We start from the raw sequence: 15,826 nt of genomic DNA, 5'->3' as shown, positions 1-15,826 counted from the left end.
CGGAAGAATGGAATATCATGATGCAACATGTTCCTAGCCAAATACCATACTAGAATGGTGGAAAAACTCATCATTCTGGTTGGAAATGGTGTGCCATTTAATGCCACATACATTTTGGACGAATTCCCAAGTTGGAGGATAGCTAGAGGGAGTGTGCATAAAGACTTGCATTCATCATCTTCTCTTTCCATGCATTGGAAACTACCATTTGTTGGAAAGGGAGTGTGCATGAAGACTTGCATTACTTGCATTCATTATCTTCTCTTTCCATGCCTTGGAAACTATCATTTTCAGTTCTATATAATGTCTTGAGTAGATATCAAAGAAGATAACAAACATTATATTTTGAGAGAGTTTTCCTCCTTGTTGATCTTCAGCAACTCTGCAGGGATTACGGGTGAGCACTTGTAATTCTCAGCACTTTTATAATATCGGTTCTTGGTTTTGTTATAATCATTGGGTCGATATTCTCCATTGTTCTCATAATATTGGTTCTTGATTCTCTATAATCAACGGGTCAATATTTCATCCCTCCGAAACCTCCTTTGGACGATCCCGGAACTAAGTTCCAATCTTATTGTTGCTGGGTCTCGCGACATTGTTCGTCGAGGTTCGCATCATCTTTGGTATCAGAGCCAAGTTCCAAATCAGGTTTATCTATCTTTCCTAGTGTTTATTTTGTTTTTATCATCACAATCTTCATCTACTTTCTAGTATTGTTGCAAAAAAGAAAAGAAAAAAAAAAGAAAAGAAAAAAAAGAAAAGAAAAAAAAGGAAGAAAAAAAAAGAACATAAAAGAAAGACAAAAAAAAAAGAGAAAAGAGCAGAAAAGAAAAGGAAGAACAAAGATCATTTGATTTGTTTTGATTGCATCTCGTGACGTGATTCCGTTTCCATTTGCACGTTTCTTTTCAACTCCGTTTACCATCTCCATTGTGTTGCTTTGATTTGATTTTCTCTATCATATCATCATTTCTGTTTGCTTCATATCTTCTTTCCATCGTTCCTTGATTGATATCGTAACCTTGATCCAACTGAGCCTAAAATCGGTATTCTGAGTTTGTTGGGTTGAATAAGTGTTTTCTTGTTTTGACTTGCTTAGTTTCTCTAGAACTTTTTGGAGGAAAACAAGTGAGCAGAGAGAACTCAATTTTCTGAGCGAAACATGAGTGTTTTTGTGACATCCAACTGAGTGTAAATACGTGAGGGAGTGAGTGAGGATCCTCCTTTGTTCATAATATTTCAGTTGCAGCTCACTATGTCTCGAGAGCACGGTGGCAGGGTTGATCCAAGTGATGGAGGAGGGGCTGATCAGACTACAATCATGCGGGCTATGTAGCAACAATTTGAGCGCATGAATGTCGTGTTCAATGAGATTCAAGATCGGTTGGATAGGCATGAGGATCGGCTCGAACAACTTCAGCAAGAGCCATTACCTAGGCATCGGAGACACGACCAGCGGCCACATTTTGCTCCAAATGTCCCAGATGATGACTATGATGATGGGGCGAGCAATGAAGTGGTCTCCAATGCTACTTGGAGGAGGGCTAGGGCTATCAAACCCGAAAGGCCAAGGCATGTTCAAAGGCAACACTGAGAAAGGGAAGCCGTAGATCGTAACATGGGCACTATTAAGCTGTTCATTCCTCCATTTCAATGTAAAAATGACCCTAATATGTATATTGAATGGGAGAGGAAAGTTGAGCTGGTATTCGATTGTCACAATTACTCGGAGGAGAAGAAAGTGAAGCTTGCTGCGGTGGCTTTTACCGACTATGCCATTATATGGTGGGATTAGCTGACCCTGAGTAGACGTCGAAACCGTGAGCTTCCCATCGACAATTGGGAGGATATGAAAGCCGTTATGAGAAGAAGGTTTGTTCCATCTCACTATTATCGGGACTTACATTTGAAATTGCAAAGTCTGAAGCAGGGGTCCATGACTGTGGAAGACTACCACAAGGAGATGGAGATAGCCTTGATTCAGGCTAACATTGAGGAGGACCGAGAGGCGACCATGGCTTGGTTCATTTGTGGCCTGAACCGTGAGATTACCAATATTGTTGAGCTGCATCACTATGTGGAGCTTGACGATGTGTTACACATGGCAATGAAAGTTGAAAGACAACTCAAGAAAGGAGTGCTATCATCTTCCAAGTATGAGGCTACGAGTTCATCCCCTTGGAAGCAGAAGTGGGCATCATCAAAACCAACTGAGAAAGCAGTTTCAAAATCAAAGGGAGAGAGAAATGTGGGCAAGACACAACCTAGCAACAAAGATAGGGGTAACTCATCTTCCCAACCTCAAAGAAATCGTGACATCAAATGTTTTCGTTGTTTAGGATCAGGTCATATTGCTTCTCAATGCCCAAACAAGCGATCAATGATCATATTGGATAATGGGGAAATCGAAACTGAAGAGGAAGATGAAGGAAATGAGTCCACTCCATCAGTTGAAGATACTAGTGATGTTGAGCTTGCTGTTGATGGCCAACCTCTTGTTGTGCTAAGAGCTCTCCATATGCAAGCCAAAGAAGATGATGACGGGCTGCAAAGGGAGAACATCTTCTACACCCACTGCCATGTGAAAGATCAGGTATGCGGTTTGATTATTGATGGTGGCAGCTGTGTTAATGTGGCAAGCAAGTTAATGGTGGACAAGCTTGGTCTACCTACCTTGAAGCATCCAAAGTCATATAAACTCCAATGGCTCAATGACAGTGGAGAAATGAAGGTAACCAAGCAGGTCCTTATTTCATTTATGATTGGAAGGTACACGAATGAGGTTATGTGTGATGTTGTACCCATGCAAGCTAGCCATTTGCTTCTTGGAAGACCGTGGCAATTTGATAGACGGACCACACATGATGGGTATAAGAACCGCTACAGCTTCAGCAAGGATGGTAGGAATATTACACTTGCACCTTTGACACCTCGTCAAGTATTTGAGGAACAACTCCAGATAAAATAGTCCGTTGCAGCAAGAGGAAAAGGTGTGGCTGAGATAGAAAAAGAAAATGAGAGTGAAAATGAAAAAAAAGATGGTGGACTAAGAATGAAAAAAGAGAGTGGAAAAAAAGAAAAGATTGAGAGTTCGGCCTTGAAAAAGAAAGAAGAAAGAAAAATGAGCTTCTATACAAAAAAAAGAGAGATCAAAAGTGCTTTGAACTCCGATAGACCGATGATCTTGTTTCTATACAAGGAGGCCTATCTTTCTTTGGCTGACCATAATGTTTCTTTGTCTAGTGTTGTGATGTCTCTTTTGCAGGATTTTAAGGATGTCTTTTCCGAGGATACGCCACCTGGGTTACCACCCAAAAGAGGAATCGAGCATCAAATTGATCTCATTCCGGGAGCTTCCATTCCAAACCGACCAACTTATCGAAGTAGTCCAGAAGAGACCAAAGAGCTTCAAAGGCAAGTCGAAGAACTTATGACCAAAGGACATGTTCGTGAAAGCATGAGTCCCTATGCTGTGCTTGTGCTGCTAGTTCCAAAGAAAGACGGGACTTGGAGGATGTGCATGGATTGTCGAGCTGTAAAGATGATAACGGTAAAGTATCGTCACCCTATTCCTCGCTTAGATGACATGCTTGATGAATTACATGGATCCACTATATTTTCTAAGATTGATTTGAAGAGTGGGTATCATCAAATTCGAATTAAGGAAGGAGATGAGTGGAAAACAGCTTTTAAGACAAAACAGGGGCTATATGAATGGTTAGTGATGCCATTTGGATTGACGAATGCTCCTAGCACATTTATGCGTCTCATGAACCATGTGCTACGTGCATTTATTGGAAAATTTGTTGTTGTTTATTTTGATGACATTCTGATCTATAGCAAGAGTTTGCATGACCATATTGATAATTTGAAATGTGTGCTTGAAGCTTTGAGGCGTGAAAAATTATTTGCTAACCTTAAGAAATACAACTTTTGCGTAGATAGGGTTGTTTTCCTTGGATTTGTTGTTAGTTCCAGAGGTGTGGAAGTTGATGAGGAGATGGTGAAAGCTATCAGAGAATGGCCTACCCCTAGCACCATCACTGAAGTAAGGAGTTTTCATGGTTTAGCCGGGTTCTATAGGAGGTTTGTGCTAAATTTCAGCACCATCGCTGCCCCTTTAACGGAAATCATCAAGAAGAATATTGGATTTAAGTGGGGAGAGGCACAAGAGAAAGCCTTCAACGCATTAAAAGAAAAGCTAAGTGCTGTTCTTATGCAAGAAAAGAGGCCAATTGCCTACTTCAGTGAGAAGCTCAATGGTGCAGCGTTGAACTACCCAACATATGACAAGGAGCTCTACGCATTGGTGCGAGCTTTGGAGACATGGCAACATTACTTGTGGTCCAAGGAGTTCATTATTCACACAGACCATGAGTCACTGAAGCATTTGAAAGGCCAAGGTAAATTGAATCGTAGACATGCTCGTTGGATTGAATTCATTGAAATGTTTCCTTATGTGATCCAATACAAGCAAGGAAAAGAGAATGTGGTAGCAGATGCTTTGTCACGCAGGTACACCCTTATCTCTACCTTAGGATCAAAGTTTCTTGGATTTGAGCACCTGAAGGAATTGTATGTGAATGATGTTGACTTTGCTGATATCTTTAAAGCATGCGAAAAGGGTGCATTTGATAAGTTCTATATGCATGATGGTTACTTGTTTTGAGAAAATAGACTTTGCATTCCCCAAAGTTCTTTGCGTGAGTTGCTTATTAGGGAGTCACATGGGGGTGGATTAATGGGGCAGTTTGGAGCTGTGAAAACCTTAGACATTTTGAAAGAACATTTCTTCTGGCCTCATATGAAAAGAGATGTTGAAAGGATTTGCATTAGGTGCCTTGCATGTAAGAAAGCCAAGTCTAAGGTGCAACCACATGGACTTTATATGCCTTTGCCTGTGCCTAGCCACCCTTGGACTGATGTGTCAATGGATTTTGTGTTAGGTTTGCCTAGGACTAGGAATGGCCGAGATAGTATTTTTGTGGTTGTGGACCGATTTTCGAAGATGGCACACTTTATCCCTTGCCATAAAACTGATGATGCTACACATGTGGCAAATTTATTCTTTAGGGAGGTGGTCCGTTTGCATGGGGTCCCTCGAACAATTGTTAGTGATCGAGATGTGAAGTTCCTCAGCCATTTTTGGTGAGTCTTGTGGGGAAAACTTGGGACAAAGTTGTTATTCTCTACCACTTGTCACCCACAGACTGATGGACAAACCGAGGTCGTTAATCGAACCTTGGGAAATTTGTTGCGTTCTGCCATTGGGAAGAATTTAAAAGCATGGGAAGATTGCATACCATTCATTGAATTTGCATACAATAGGGTTATACATTCTTCTACTAAGTATTCACCTTTTGAGATTGTCTATGGTTTTAATCCATTAACTCTATTAGATTTAATTCCATTACCTGTGGATGAGATTGCTAGCCTTGAAGGTCAAGCGAAGGCTGATTTGGTGAAAAGGATCCATGACAAGGCAAGGCAACACATGCTGAGGAGGAATGAGCAGATTGCAACCAGTGCTAACAAGGGACGAAAGTCGATTACTTTTCAACCTGGAGACTAGGTCTGGGTTCATTTTCGAAAGGAGCGATTTCTGAAACGAAGGCAATCCAAGCTGAACCCACGTGGTGATGGACCATTTCAAGTATTGGAGAAAATCAACGACAATGCATACAAGCTGGATCTTCCAGGTGAGTACTTAGTGAGTTCAACCTTTAATGTTTCTGATCTTTCCCCTTTTGTTGTTTCAGATTCGAGGACGAATCCTTTTGAGGAAGGAGGGGATGATACAACTCCGGATCAGCTCCAAGCCAATGAGACAGACTGCAAGTCGAGATGTACGTCCCGAACCACGAGGAGCATGAAGAGGACTTGCATGTGCCAGCTGAGCTAATAATAAAAACAGAGGTCAAGCAAGTTTAACATGCTGTACAAGCATTGACATCTCTTATCTTGGAAGGGCAGGCTATGGAGTTACAGTTGATGTCATGCCAAATGATCAACTTCATGCAAGTCGACCCTAAAATGGGCCAATTAGCTACGGAAGAATGGAATATCATGATGCAACATGTTCCTAGCCAAATATCCACTACAAGAAAAATGTCATTCAACAACACTCAAACGACAACAGTTTTATACCAAACCGTTGTCTTTTTGCCTTTTAACAATAGTTTTAACAAAAACTGTTGTCTTTTAGTAATTTTTTTGACTTATGACAACGGTTTTTAAAAACTGTTGTCTATTTATATTTTTTTGGGGATACGACAACGATTTTTAAAGGGTACGACAACAGTTTTTTTAAAACTGTTGTCTATGTGCGCTTTTTTGGAATTACGACAACGGTTTTAAAAATCGTTGTCTATTAAATGTTGTTGAATGCGATTGTTTTTTCTTTCGCCACTTTTTCTCCTTCGTCATTTTTTTGTCAGTGTTGTTTACGCCTTGTTTTTTTCCTGTCTCTTTCCCAAAACCCTACTCTTCGCTGCCTCCTCCTCACCGCCCTCTTCGCCGCCTCCCTTCTCACCACCCTCTTCACCGCCTACTTCACCGCCTCCCTCCTCACCGCCCTCTTCGCCGCCTCCCTCCTCACCACCCTCTTCGCTGCCTCCTTCCTCGACGCCCTCTTCGTTGCCTCAACTTTCGGCCTCGCCACCTCCTCCTCGCGGCCTCTACTTTCATCTTCACCGCCTCCTCCTTGTCGCCTCGACTTTCAGCCATCTTTGTTTCCTCCTTCTCACCAACGTCTCCTCCTCGCCACCTCGACTTTCATCCATCTTCGCTGCCTCCTCACTAGTGCCTCCTCACTTCTGCCGCTGGAATCATCGACACAAAATGACATGATGGATAAAGGTACGACAAACTATTTCCTTTATCTGCAACAACGACATAGACAAAAGTGTTGTTTTTGTTGCTCAAGCAAGGAACAAGCTGATACAAACTCTGGGCCTCGATTCTTCTCCTCAACTCATGAAACTTGCCCACCAACCATTTTGGTAATGGTCGAAGCCAGAGCTTGAAAGATCGGAGGGTGATAAAGATTGGGAAGGGAGGCCACAGCTTCCGCTCGCAAACTTCGAATCCACCAAGCGGATCGTGCCGCTTTTGTAAGATAGCTGAGTGATCAAGTAGTGTGTGGAGCCGATGGAGATGGTGGCTTTGTCGCCGTCGCAGGTGAGCTCGTACATCCGATCCCCGCACTGAGGCGGATCAGTTGTTCAACGAAATGGGTGGCTGATGTCGTGGAACAGACCGTAAGAGAAGGGAGCACAAGCTTCTTGGCTCCACTGCTGCTGCTGCTGCCCCGTAGCTGTAACAGCAGCCTGGGACAGGAGGAGGAAGAGTAGCGGCTGAAGCATAAGTATGGCCTCCTCCACGCTTCCTATCTCCCAATCCCAAGCTTTCTGTGCTCGAGCACACCTCATCCCTGCCTCCCTTTCTGGTCCGGTTCGTTTCGCCCTCCCTCACCGTCACCGGAGAGACGCCTCCTACCGGAAGCCCCTGCGCACCATGGTCGTCACGGTGACCACCGCAGAGATGCCGATGAAGCGGCAGGCCTCCCGGGACCGCTCGTTCGTTGACGAGATGAGGGTCGTTGCTATGAGGCTGCACACTAAGGATCATGCGAAGGAAGGCGAGAAGGAGTCTAAATCGCCGCTCGTCGCTAAGTGGGAACCGTCCATCGAGTGCTACCTCCGTTTTCTAGTCGACAGCAAGATCGTTTATGATACCCTCGAAACGATCATCCAGAAGGCCGCCTATCCCTGGTGTAAGCTTTGGTTTCCATCTTTGATGAAGTCCTTAGTTGTCTCTACTTGTTAACCTTTTTACGTTTAATCGAGGACAGAAAGCACAAACTCTGATAAGCGATTTATTCAATTGGGAAATCATACAAATTTAGCTTTTGAGATATAATAATTGAACATCATCAGCTAAAGTTTTCGTTGACCGTTCAAAGCTGTTATATTTACTGCTGCGTAGATTTTGCTTCAAGTATACAAGTCATCATTTTTATAAATCCTTTGGCTCAACAAGAAAGGTTCAGCTACACTTCTACATAGGATAAAGTTTGTATGTATCAGTTGAATTTTCTTTTATTAATTCAGCCGTATGGACTGTCAAAAAAATCCATCCCAATCCAAACCAAATGAAGGCAGTGGGTGACCTCTTGTGGTTGCGTCGCCTGCAAATTATATTATGTTAAAATTTAGTAGTTGATGGATGCTACAAGTAGTTGCAAAATAAGGATAGGAAATTGGAATAAAACAGGGCATTTGTTGCTTTCTAACTGATAGTCTGGTTTTGTTAGTTTCTATCAGTAACACGCTTGTGCTTGCATGGTAGCTGCTTTTTGGATCTAATGATGAAATAATAAGATAAACTACTATCTATGATATTTTAAAGAAAATTTGATTTTATTTATAGGAACAGGCAAATTGTGGCAATTTACTAGTGTTATGTATTTGGAACATAGTTCAGTATATACATAACCATTGTATTGTAGATGCTGAGTTCAGGAGTACTGGCTTGCAAAGGTCTGAAAAATTAGCTAAAGATCTAAAATGGTTCAAGGACCAAGGGCATACGATTCCCGAGCCTTCTTCTCCTGGTGTTTCTTATTCCCAGTATCTCGAGGAGCTATCTCAAAAGGATCCTCAAGCTTTCATCTGCCACTTTTACAATATATACTTTGCTCATAGTGCTGGTGGGCGAATGATTGGCAAAAAGGTACTTAATTTTTCTCTAAATGTCATTTTCTAGATTGTGACCTCCTGAAAAATTACAAACTTCTGTAAATGTCATTTTCCGAACTTGCGATGGAGGAAGAGATCTCTGCTGCTCTTGGACAAACTTCTTCTCCGCGTACTCGCCACTGTCACTGACACCCTTCGCCTCCCCGCCTCCCTCATTTTCAAATCATTTGAGGGGTTTTGTTCCTTACATATTTTTTATGCTTGTTTCTGCCAAAATAGAGTCCTTTTTGTGACCTATTTCTGCGTAAATTTTTAGTCACAAAATCTTCAATTTTTTGACTGATTTCAGGTCGATTCTTAGGGCTTCCAGTCGTGAGATGTTGGTGTTCAAGCTTAGTAGAGTTTTGAATCTACTCATCCCTTTTTCAATGATTTCCAGCATCAATTTGGATTTTTCTGGTGAGTATAGCCTCCTGCTCTATTCCAGCTTTCGGTATATCAAGTTTAAAGATTTTTAAGAGCTCGATTTCAACCTCTAGTGTGAAATTACAGATGGGTTTCGTGAGGTATACAGGCTACCAAAATGGGAATTTTACCTACTTCGATTTAAATCTATTCACTGCAATGATTTAGCTCATGATCAAAGTAAACTTAAAGGATTAATCCAGAGCCTATGGGAACTTTCTGAATTCATTTTATTTAAGGTATTCTTTCCTTTAATGGTCATCCCTTTAGTTTTCTTTGTATCAGTATATTGTTATGTTACATATCTTTTTTTTGTGGGAATACTGAAGCTAGTTACATGATTATCTGTCATAATTGCAAATAAAACTAAATTTTTATGTTTGGGGTGTTTTCTGTTGTCAGTCTTATTATTGGGGTACTTTCTGAATTATTTTTAGAGTTCAACCATGTGGAAGGAAAATGCATTTGGTAAATATATATACAACACGACAGAATATGTTGCTTGTTCTTGTGTTGGATTTATTATTAATTATGTTTTTTTTCATGGTGTTAAAATATATTCTAGTTTGCATTTTACTGCTTCACATCAACATATATATCTATATATATATTGACTTAAATTTTCTTGCAGCATCATTCTATCAGAAGACTGAAGCAAGGCAATCTCACTCTCCTTTTGCCATTGTCATTGGTGGTGGATTTGCAGGGATTGCAGCTGCTCATGCACTGAAAAATGCAGCTTTTTAGGTATTATGTTGATATAAATTAACAGTTTTTTCAGTTGCCTTTACATATTAGATTCTAAGTTCTGATATGAATGCAGTGTGTGAAGTGGCTGGGTAAATTTGTATCACATGGAAGTTTATTTTTTATTCCTTAGGTTGTGCTTTTAGAATCTCGGGATAGAATTGGTGGTCGAGTTCACACTAACTACTCATTTGGTTTTCCTGTTGACATGGGAGCAGCCTGGTATGCTTCTTTTTTTTGTGTTTTTGTTTTCATTCCTTCTGAAGAGGATTGTGGCCAGCCTTCAAAATTTCAGTGACTAGAAGTTTTAATTTGGACACTTCAGGTTGCATGGTGTCTGCAACGAGAATCCATTGGCATCTTGGATTGGAAGACTTGGTCTACCAATTTATCGAACTTCTGGTGACAATTCTGTCTTGTATGATCATGACTTGGAGAGGTAATGGTTAACTGAATAACTAACAGATATCACTGATCATGGAGACTATAATCTTATGGAGACAAATTTACTTCTATTTTTCAGCTACGCACTCTTTGATGGTGATGGACATCAAGTGCCTCAAGATCTAGTGGAAAAAGTTGGTAAGGTGTTTAAAACCATTCTGGAAGAGGCAAGTTCTTTATTAACCTTATATCTGCAGTGTTGATAACTTGGAAATATTTCTCTTGTGAAATGACTGTTCAACGTTTACAGGCTAACAAACTCAGGTATGAAACAAATGAAGACATGTCTATAGCACAGGCTATTAAGCTAGTCATGGAGAGGCATTCAATATGATGCATTATTAATGAATTAAGTATACTTTATGAGATTTCAGATTTTTTTATTATTCATAGGCATTTAGTTTAGATCAAGTGACATTTCTTTATCTTCTTCTTACAGGTGGAGTTTGAAGGATTAGGAGAATTAAGAAGCAAGGATGAAGAAGATGAAGGATTAGGAGAATTAAGAAGCAAGGATGAAGAAGATGAAGGCATTTAGTTTGTCTTCTTTCTTTATCTACTTGGTCCACTTCGATCCAAGTACGATGCAAACATGGCAAGGATGAAGAAGATGAAGGATTAGGAGAATTAAGAAGCAGTGTTTTGTTACTCTTCTAGTGTTGTACATGGTAAAAGTAGTTCAAATGATCCAACTCTTCAAAATTGGATATCAAGATTAGGATGTTGTGTTACTCTTCTAGGATTAGGATGTTGTGTTGTTCTACCTTTGTTTTAATAGTGTCGTTGTCATTTTGTTGGCTGCTTTTGAAATTTCTTCAGAATGTTGTAAATATTATTTTTGAATGTTAGAAAATTATATGTTAAATTTTATTTACAAATTTAGTATTTTGAATGATTTATAATACTAGAAAATTGTATAATAAATTTTAATATTTTTTTTATTTTTTATCAAAAAAAAGACTACGGTTTTTCACTGTTGTCGTAAATAGTTTAAAACTGTTGTTGAAGACCCTGTTATTAAAGGTAGACGCTCAAAGACAACGGTGAAAAACTATTGTCTTTGAAGGAAAAGACAACAGTTTTTCACCGTTGTAAAAACTGATGTCTTTGTCTTCAAAGACAACGGTTAAAAACTATTGTCTTTGAGTACCCCCTTTAACAACACAGCCTTTAACAACAGTCCGAAAGGGGCTACGACAACGGTGAAAAATCGTTGTTGTAAGGCTTTTTTCTTGTAGTGATCATACTAGAATGGTGGAAAAACTCACCATTCTGGTTGGAATTGGTGTGCCATTTAATGCCACCTACATTTTGGATGAATTCCCAAGTTGGAGGATAGCTAGAGGGAGTGTGCATAAAGACTTGCATTCATCATCTTCTCTTTCCATGCATTGGAAACTACCATTTGTTGGAAAGGGAGTGTGCATGAAGACTTGCATTACTTGCATTCATTATCTTCTCCTTCCATGCCTTGAAAACTACCATTTTCAGTTCTATATAATGTCTTGAGTAGATATCAAAGAAGATAGCAAACATTATATTTTGAGAGAGTTTTCCTCCTTGTTGTTCTTCAGCAACTCTGCAGGGATTACGGGTGAGCACTTGTAATTCTCAGTACTTTTATAATATCGGTTCTTGGTTTTGTTATAATCATTGGGTCGATATTCTCCATTGTTCTCATAATATTGGTTCTTGATTCTCTATAATCAACGGGTCAATATTCCATCCCTCCGAAACCTCCTTTGGACGATCCCGGAACTTAGTTCTAATCTTATTGTTGCTGGGTCTCGCGGCATTGTTCGTCGAGGTTCGCATCACTTTGCCATTCTTTCATTTATAGTTTGGTTGAATTCTTGATGAGTTATCTTGACCAAGATGTGGACAAAGGTTAAGTGTGGGGGAGGATTGAATATGCTTGAGGTTTATGGAGGTTCCGTATTGTAAATTGTTTTGGAGATTCTGAAATTGTGGGATGAACTCAAGAATTGTATTGTGGGAGGTTAAATGATGTTACAATTCAAGTGAAATTTCAGCCATATTTTGTTGGAAGCCAAAACAGAATATTCAAGTCCTAAAGGGATATAAGGGTGGTGGAATATGTGTGAAGTTTTGAGCTCAAATTGGGTAGTTGATCTTAGAGAATGGGTTGCAGGAGTTAAATTGTTGAACCACTTGAGGTGCATCTTAAGTTTAGGAGATCATGGAAGTATAGGTGTCATCATTTGAGTCATTGGGAAATTTGAGTACTATTAAGAAGTTGTGGACAGGAATTGGGAAACCAGAAATTGTAACCTGAATCTGGCTCTGAATTCATGAATTGAAGAGATTTCTTTTGTGAGATTCCATAGTTGATGTTGAGAGTATTACTGAGGAGGTGAAGGACATGTCAAATGTTTCAATTGATAACAGAAAAAAAATTAGAGACTTAGGGAAAAAAACACCTGTGATCTAAGAAGCTGACTTTTGAATATTCTGAAAAGCTGAATTGTGAATTAGATCATAACTGCAGTGTGCTAAGTTTTGATTACAAACTTCTGATTAGTAAGATTCCAAGTGGAGCATTTGATTTCCACACTACCATTTGATGTTCCAACCTTTTCAAATCTGATCAAGATCTGAGCATGTAACCAAGATGGATGTAAAATCTGAAATTTTCTTTGTAGCCTCATTTCAGTGCCGAATTTAGAGAATGTAATGGTTTGAGAGAATAGAGAAGGAAAAAAAAAGAAAAAAAATGATGATGTAGGAGAAAGGAGTTGAAGAAAAAAAATGATAAGAATGGCACATTATGTAACACCCCACCCTCCTCACTACTGGACTGTGAGGGCGGAGCGCTACTGGACTACTAACTTTACTTGACTATCATTGTTCACATGTTGATAGAAATTCCTAAAACTCTCGGAGAACTCAAAAACATACAATTAACTAGCAGCGGAAGACTAAATGACTCATCTAATACATTCTACTCAACTCTTTGTTAATAAATTCTTATGCTAAATCCCAAGGTTTCTATAGTCCAGGCATCACACATCCATCCGCACCTCCTTGTCGTCTTCCTTTACTATAGCTTTTCCTTTCCTTTATCTGCAGTAAGAGGAAATGCATCTATAAGCAAAATTACTTAGTAAGTGCTATCTAACTCACAAAACTCGAGTATGCATGTAAGCTGAAAGAAATCTAGAAACTGAATGCTCATCTAATAGCAAACGAAACATAGCATACTGAAATACTAAACATGTAAGAAAATCTAAACAACATGTCAGTATATAAGAAAGCTAAACTTGCTGAATTTTAAACTTATGTGAAGCTTATTTCTTTTGTTTGAAAACTTATACTTTAATACTTCAAAATAATAATCAACTTTCTTCTTGGGCCTGTCAACTGTACTTGCTATGCGCGCATCCCTAACTAGACACGAGATAGCTGGTCCCGAATCTAGTAGGGTTTACTAGGTTATCTAAACCTAGGGACGACAATGGGAGCCCAGCCCAAGGACAACTGAGAGTCCTGCATACTAGGTTATCAAAACCTAGGGACGACTATGGGAGCCCAACCCAAGGACAACTAAGAGTCCAGTACAGTGCCACTGATAAAAGTAAAATACTTGTTATATTTTAATACTTCTAATATATAATGCCTCGGCATTTTAACGAGTACCTTGTGTGCCAAAATTCCTAAAGTCTTGACTTTGGGATCTACTTAAGGCCTTGGCCTTTTTCTTTCTTTTCTTTATCTTTCTTATACTTGTTAATACCTCTAATAAAAGAATGCTTCTTTAAAAACTGAAATGTTTAAACAAATTCTAACTTTGAAATGCATAAACAAAAATCTGCATATTATGCTAATCAAAATTCTGCATACTATTCTACACTATTTCTGCATACTATGCAAACATAAAATCTGCACTATAAGCTTAATTAAAATCTGCACCATAAACCTACATAAAAATCTGCACTATAAGCTTAATTAAAATCTGTACTATAGGTTTAATTAAAAATCTGCACTATACGCGCTTAATTAAAATCTGCAATATAAGCGCTTCTTATGCTTCGAATTCAAGAAGAACAAATGTCCGAAACTACTCCTACTGCAGGTGAGAAGCACTTACCTTGATTCTTGGACTCACAACCGAACAAAAAAGGGCTTCTAGGACCTTGGCCGGCCGCCGGAGATGATGCCCTAACTCCCTTTCGTTTTCTGCCCGGGCACCGCCATCATACGCAGAAGAGAAGGAGAGAATGGTTTAAGTCACGGGAAAACAGAGCATCAACTTATCCCATTTTATAACTTAATCTTTCTGTTAACTCCTTAAATAAATTCGCTATCTTTTCTAAACAGACAAATCCAACATCAATTTATCCCTTTTATATATTCTGTTAATTATCTTAAATAAATTCGCTACCTTTTCTAAACAGACAAATCCAACATCAACTTATCCCTTTTATAATATTCTGTCAATTATCTTAAATAAATTTACTATCTTTTTTAAATAGAAAATTCGTTTGCACACCTGGTCAGCAGGGTTTTGACCGAGTCAAAGGTCGTGTGTTCAATTCTCGGCTTGGACATTTTTTTGTCGAAACTTCCTTCGTTTAGTAAAAATACCAAACGACCTCCAAAAATTACATAAAAATACTCTAAAAATTTCTAAAAATCTCTAGAATATTTCTAAAATACTTCTAAATATTTTTAAGAACTTTTAGAACTTCTAATGAGAAAAATTGGGTTGTTACACATTAGGATCTATCTCGGAATCAGATCTAGTTCTGCTATAAGGTTCTTGAAGCTCCATTAAGATTAAATCCTAATTTTGATTTTCATGAATGGGGCAATTGAGGATATGAATCTTATTCTTGGTATTTCTGAAATTGGAAAAAAATCAAAGAATTCTTATATTTCGAAGCTGGACTTTTGTTTGATTTCTGGTACAATTGGTGGACTTGTAACTACTTCATTTGAGTCACAGTTAATTTAGTGCTACTTGATGTTATTTCCTCTGAAAACTCCTCACAACTCAAGTCTAACACTCCTTTGAATCTCAACTCCTTGAAATTGACTTCTTGATTTTCCTGAATTTGGTGTCCTGATTTTTCCTATGCCAAGTTTGTTTGCAGGTTTCAAATCAGTAAGAAATTCAAAAGAAGTTGTTACTTAATTGTCATGTTGTATTATTTTCTATCCAAGTCTATTGTGATTGAAAGCTTGGAACTTCTGAAAATAAGGTTCTTGAAACTAAATCCTAGAATCTGAAATATTATTGCAGAAAAGTGTGAATTGTAGCATGAATGTAAATGGTTGTGTAAGCCCTATTGAAATTTTACAATAAGGATACAACCAACAAGTTATTTCAAGAAGGGAAGGGAACTAAAGTGTTTATAAATTGTCCATTCTAATCAGTACACTTAGCAGCAAGAAAATAAAAAAAAATTAAAAAAAAACCTGATTACATGGAATCTGATTTCTTGAAC

The 15,826-nt window shown here is 38.8% G+C and overlaps 3 protein-coding genes across 3 annotated transcripts; all 3 read left to right on the top strand.

Moving 5' to 3' along the window:
* Positions 1–1,939: 1,939 nt before the first annotated feature.
* On the top strand, positions 1,940–4,158 carry LOC122031361. Its single transcript, XM_042590480.1, has 3 exons — positions 1,940–2,941; positions 3,269–4,051; positions 4,108–4,158. The coding sequence occupies exons 1-3, from the start codon at positions 1,940–1,942 to the stop codon at positions 4,156–4,158; spliced, it is 1,836 nt and encodes a 611-aa protein (XP_042446414.1).
* A 3,209-nt stretch (positions 4,159–7,367) lies between these two features.
* Positions 7,368–8,769, top strand: LOC122031360 (heme oxygenase 1, chloroplastic-like). The gene is made up of 2 exons (XM_042590479.1): positions 7,368–7,777; positions 8,513–8,769. Exons 1-2 carry the CDS (start codon positions 7,372–7,374, stop codon positions 8,767–8,769), a joined length of 663 nt encoding a protein of 220 aa, XP_042446413.1. The 5' UTR covers positions 7,368–7,371.
* Positions 8,770–8,825: 56 nt separating this feature from the next.
* LOC122031359 (polyamine oxidase 3-like) lies at positions 8,826–10,692 on the top strand. Its single transcript, XM_042590478.1, has 6 exons — positions 8,826–8,871; positions 9,799–9,890; positions 10,048–10,136; positions 10,240–10,353; positions 10,438–10,501; positions 10,609–10,692. Exons 1-6 carry the CDS (start codon positions 8,826–8,828, stop codon positions 10,690–10,692), a joined length of 489 nt encoding a protein of 162 aa, XP_042446412.1.
* Positions 10,693–15,826: the final 5,134 nt, after the last annotated feature.

Source organism: Zingiber officinale, chromosome 11A (genome assembly GCF_018446385.1).
Source record: "Zingiber officinale cultivar Zhangliang chromosome 11A, Zo_v1.1, whole genome shotgun sequence".
NCBI classification, from domain to species: Eukaryota; Viridiplantae; Streptophyta; class Magnoliopsida; order Zingiberales; family Zingiberaceae; genus Zingiber; species Zingiber officinale.
The sequence above is the reverse complement of the archived record's forward strand: the minus strand, read 5'-3'. Positions and strand labels throughout refer to the sequence as shown.

What these genes read in the sequence shown, in the direction of transcription:
- LOC122031361 (XM_042590480.1), top strand. Translation starts at nt 1,940, where the DNA reads ATGACTGTGGAAGACTACCACAAGGAGATGGAGATAGCCTTGATTCAG. An exon ending in CACCTTTGACACCTCGTCAA is followed by an intron (nt 2,942 to 3,268) that starts GTATTTGAGGAA and finishes TCTCTTTTGCAG; the next exon opens with GATTTTAAGGATGTCTTTTC. An exon ending in CCCCTAGCACCATCACTGAA is followed by an intron (nt 4,052 to 4,107) that starts GTAAGGAGTTTT and finishes GCTAAATTTCAG; the next exon opens with CACCATCGCTGCCCCTTTAA.
- LOC122031360 (XM_042590479.1), top strand. Translation starts at nt 7,372, where the DNA reads ATGGCCTCCTCCACGCTTCCTATCTCCCAATCCCAAGCTTTCTGTGCT. An exon ending in GAAGGCCGCCTATCCCTGGT is followed by an intron (nt 7,778 to 8,512) that starts GTAAGCTTTGGT and finishes ATTGTATTGTAG; the next exon opens with ATGCTGAGTTCAGGAGTACT.
- LOC122031359 (XM_042590478.1), top strand. Translation starts at nt 8,826, where the DNA reads ATGGAGGAAGAGATCTCTGCTGCTCTTGGACAAACTTCTTCTCCGC. An exon ending in TGGACAAACTTCTTCTCCGC is followed by an intron (nt 8,872 to 9,798) that starts GTACTCGCCACT and finishes ATTTTCTTGCAG; the next exon opens with CATCATTCTATCAGAAGACT. An exon ending in TATGATCATGACTTGGAGAG is followed by an intron (nt 10,354 to 10,437) that starts GTAATGGTTAAC and finishes TCTATTTTTCAG; the next exon opens with CTACGCACTCTTTGATGGTG.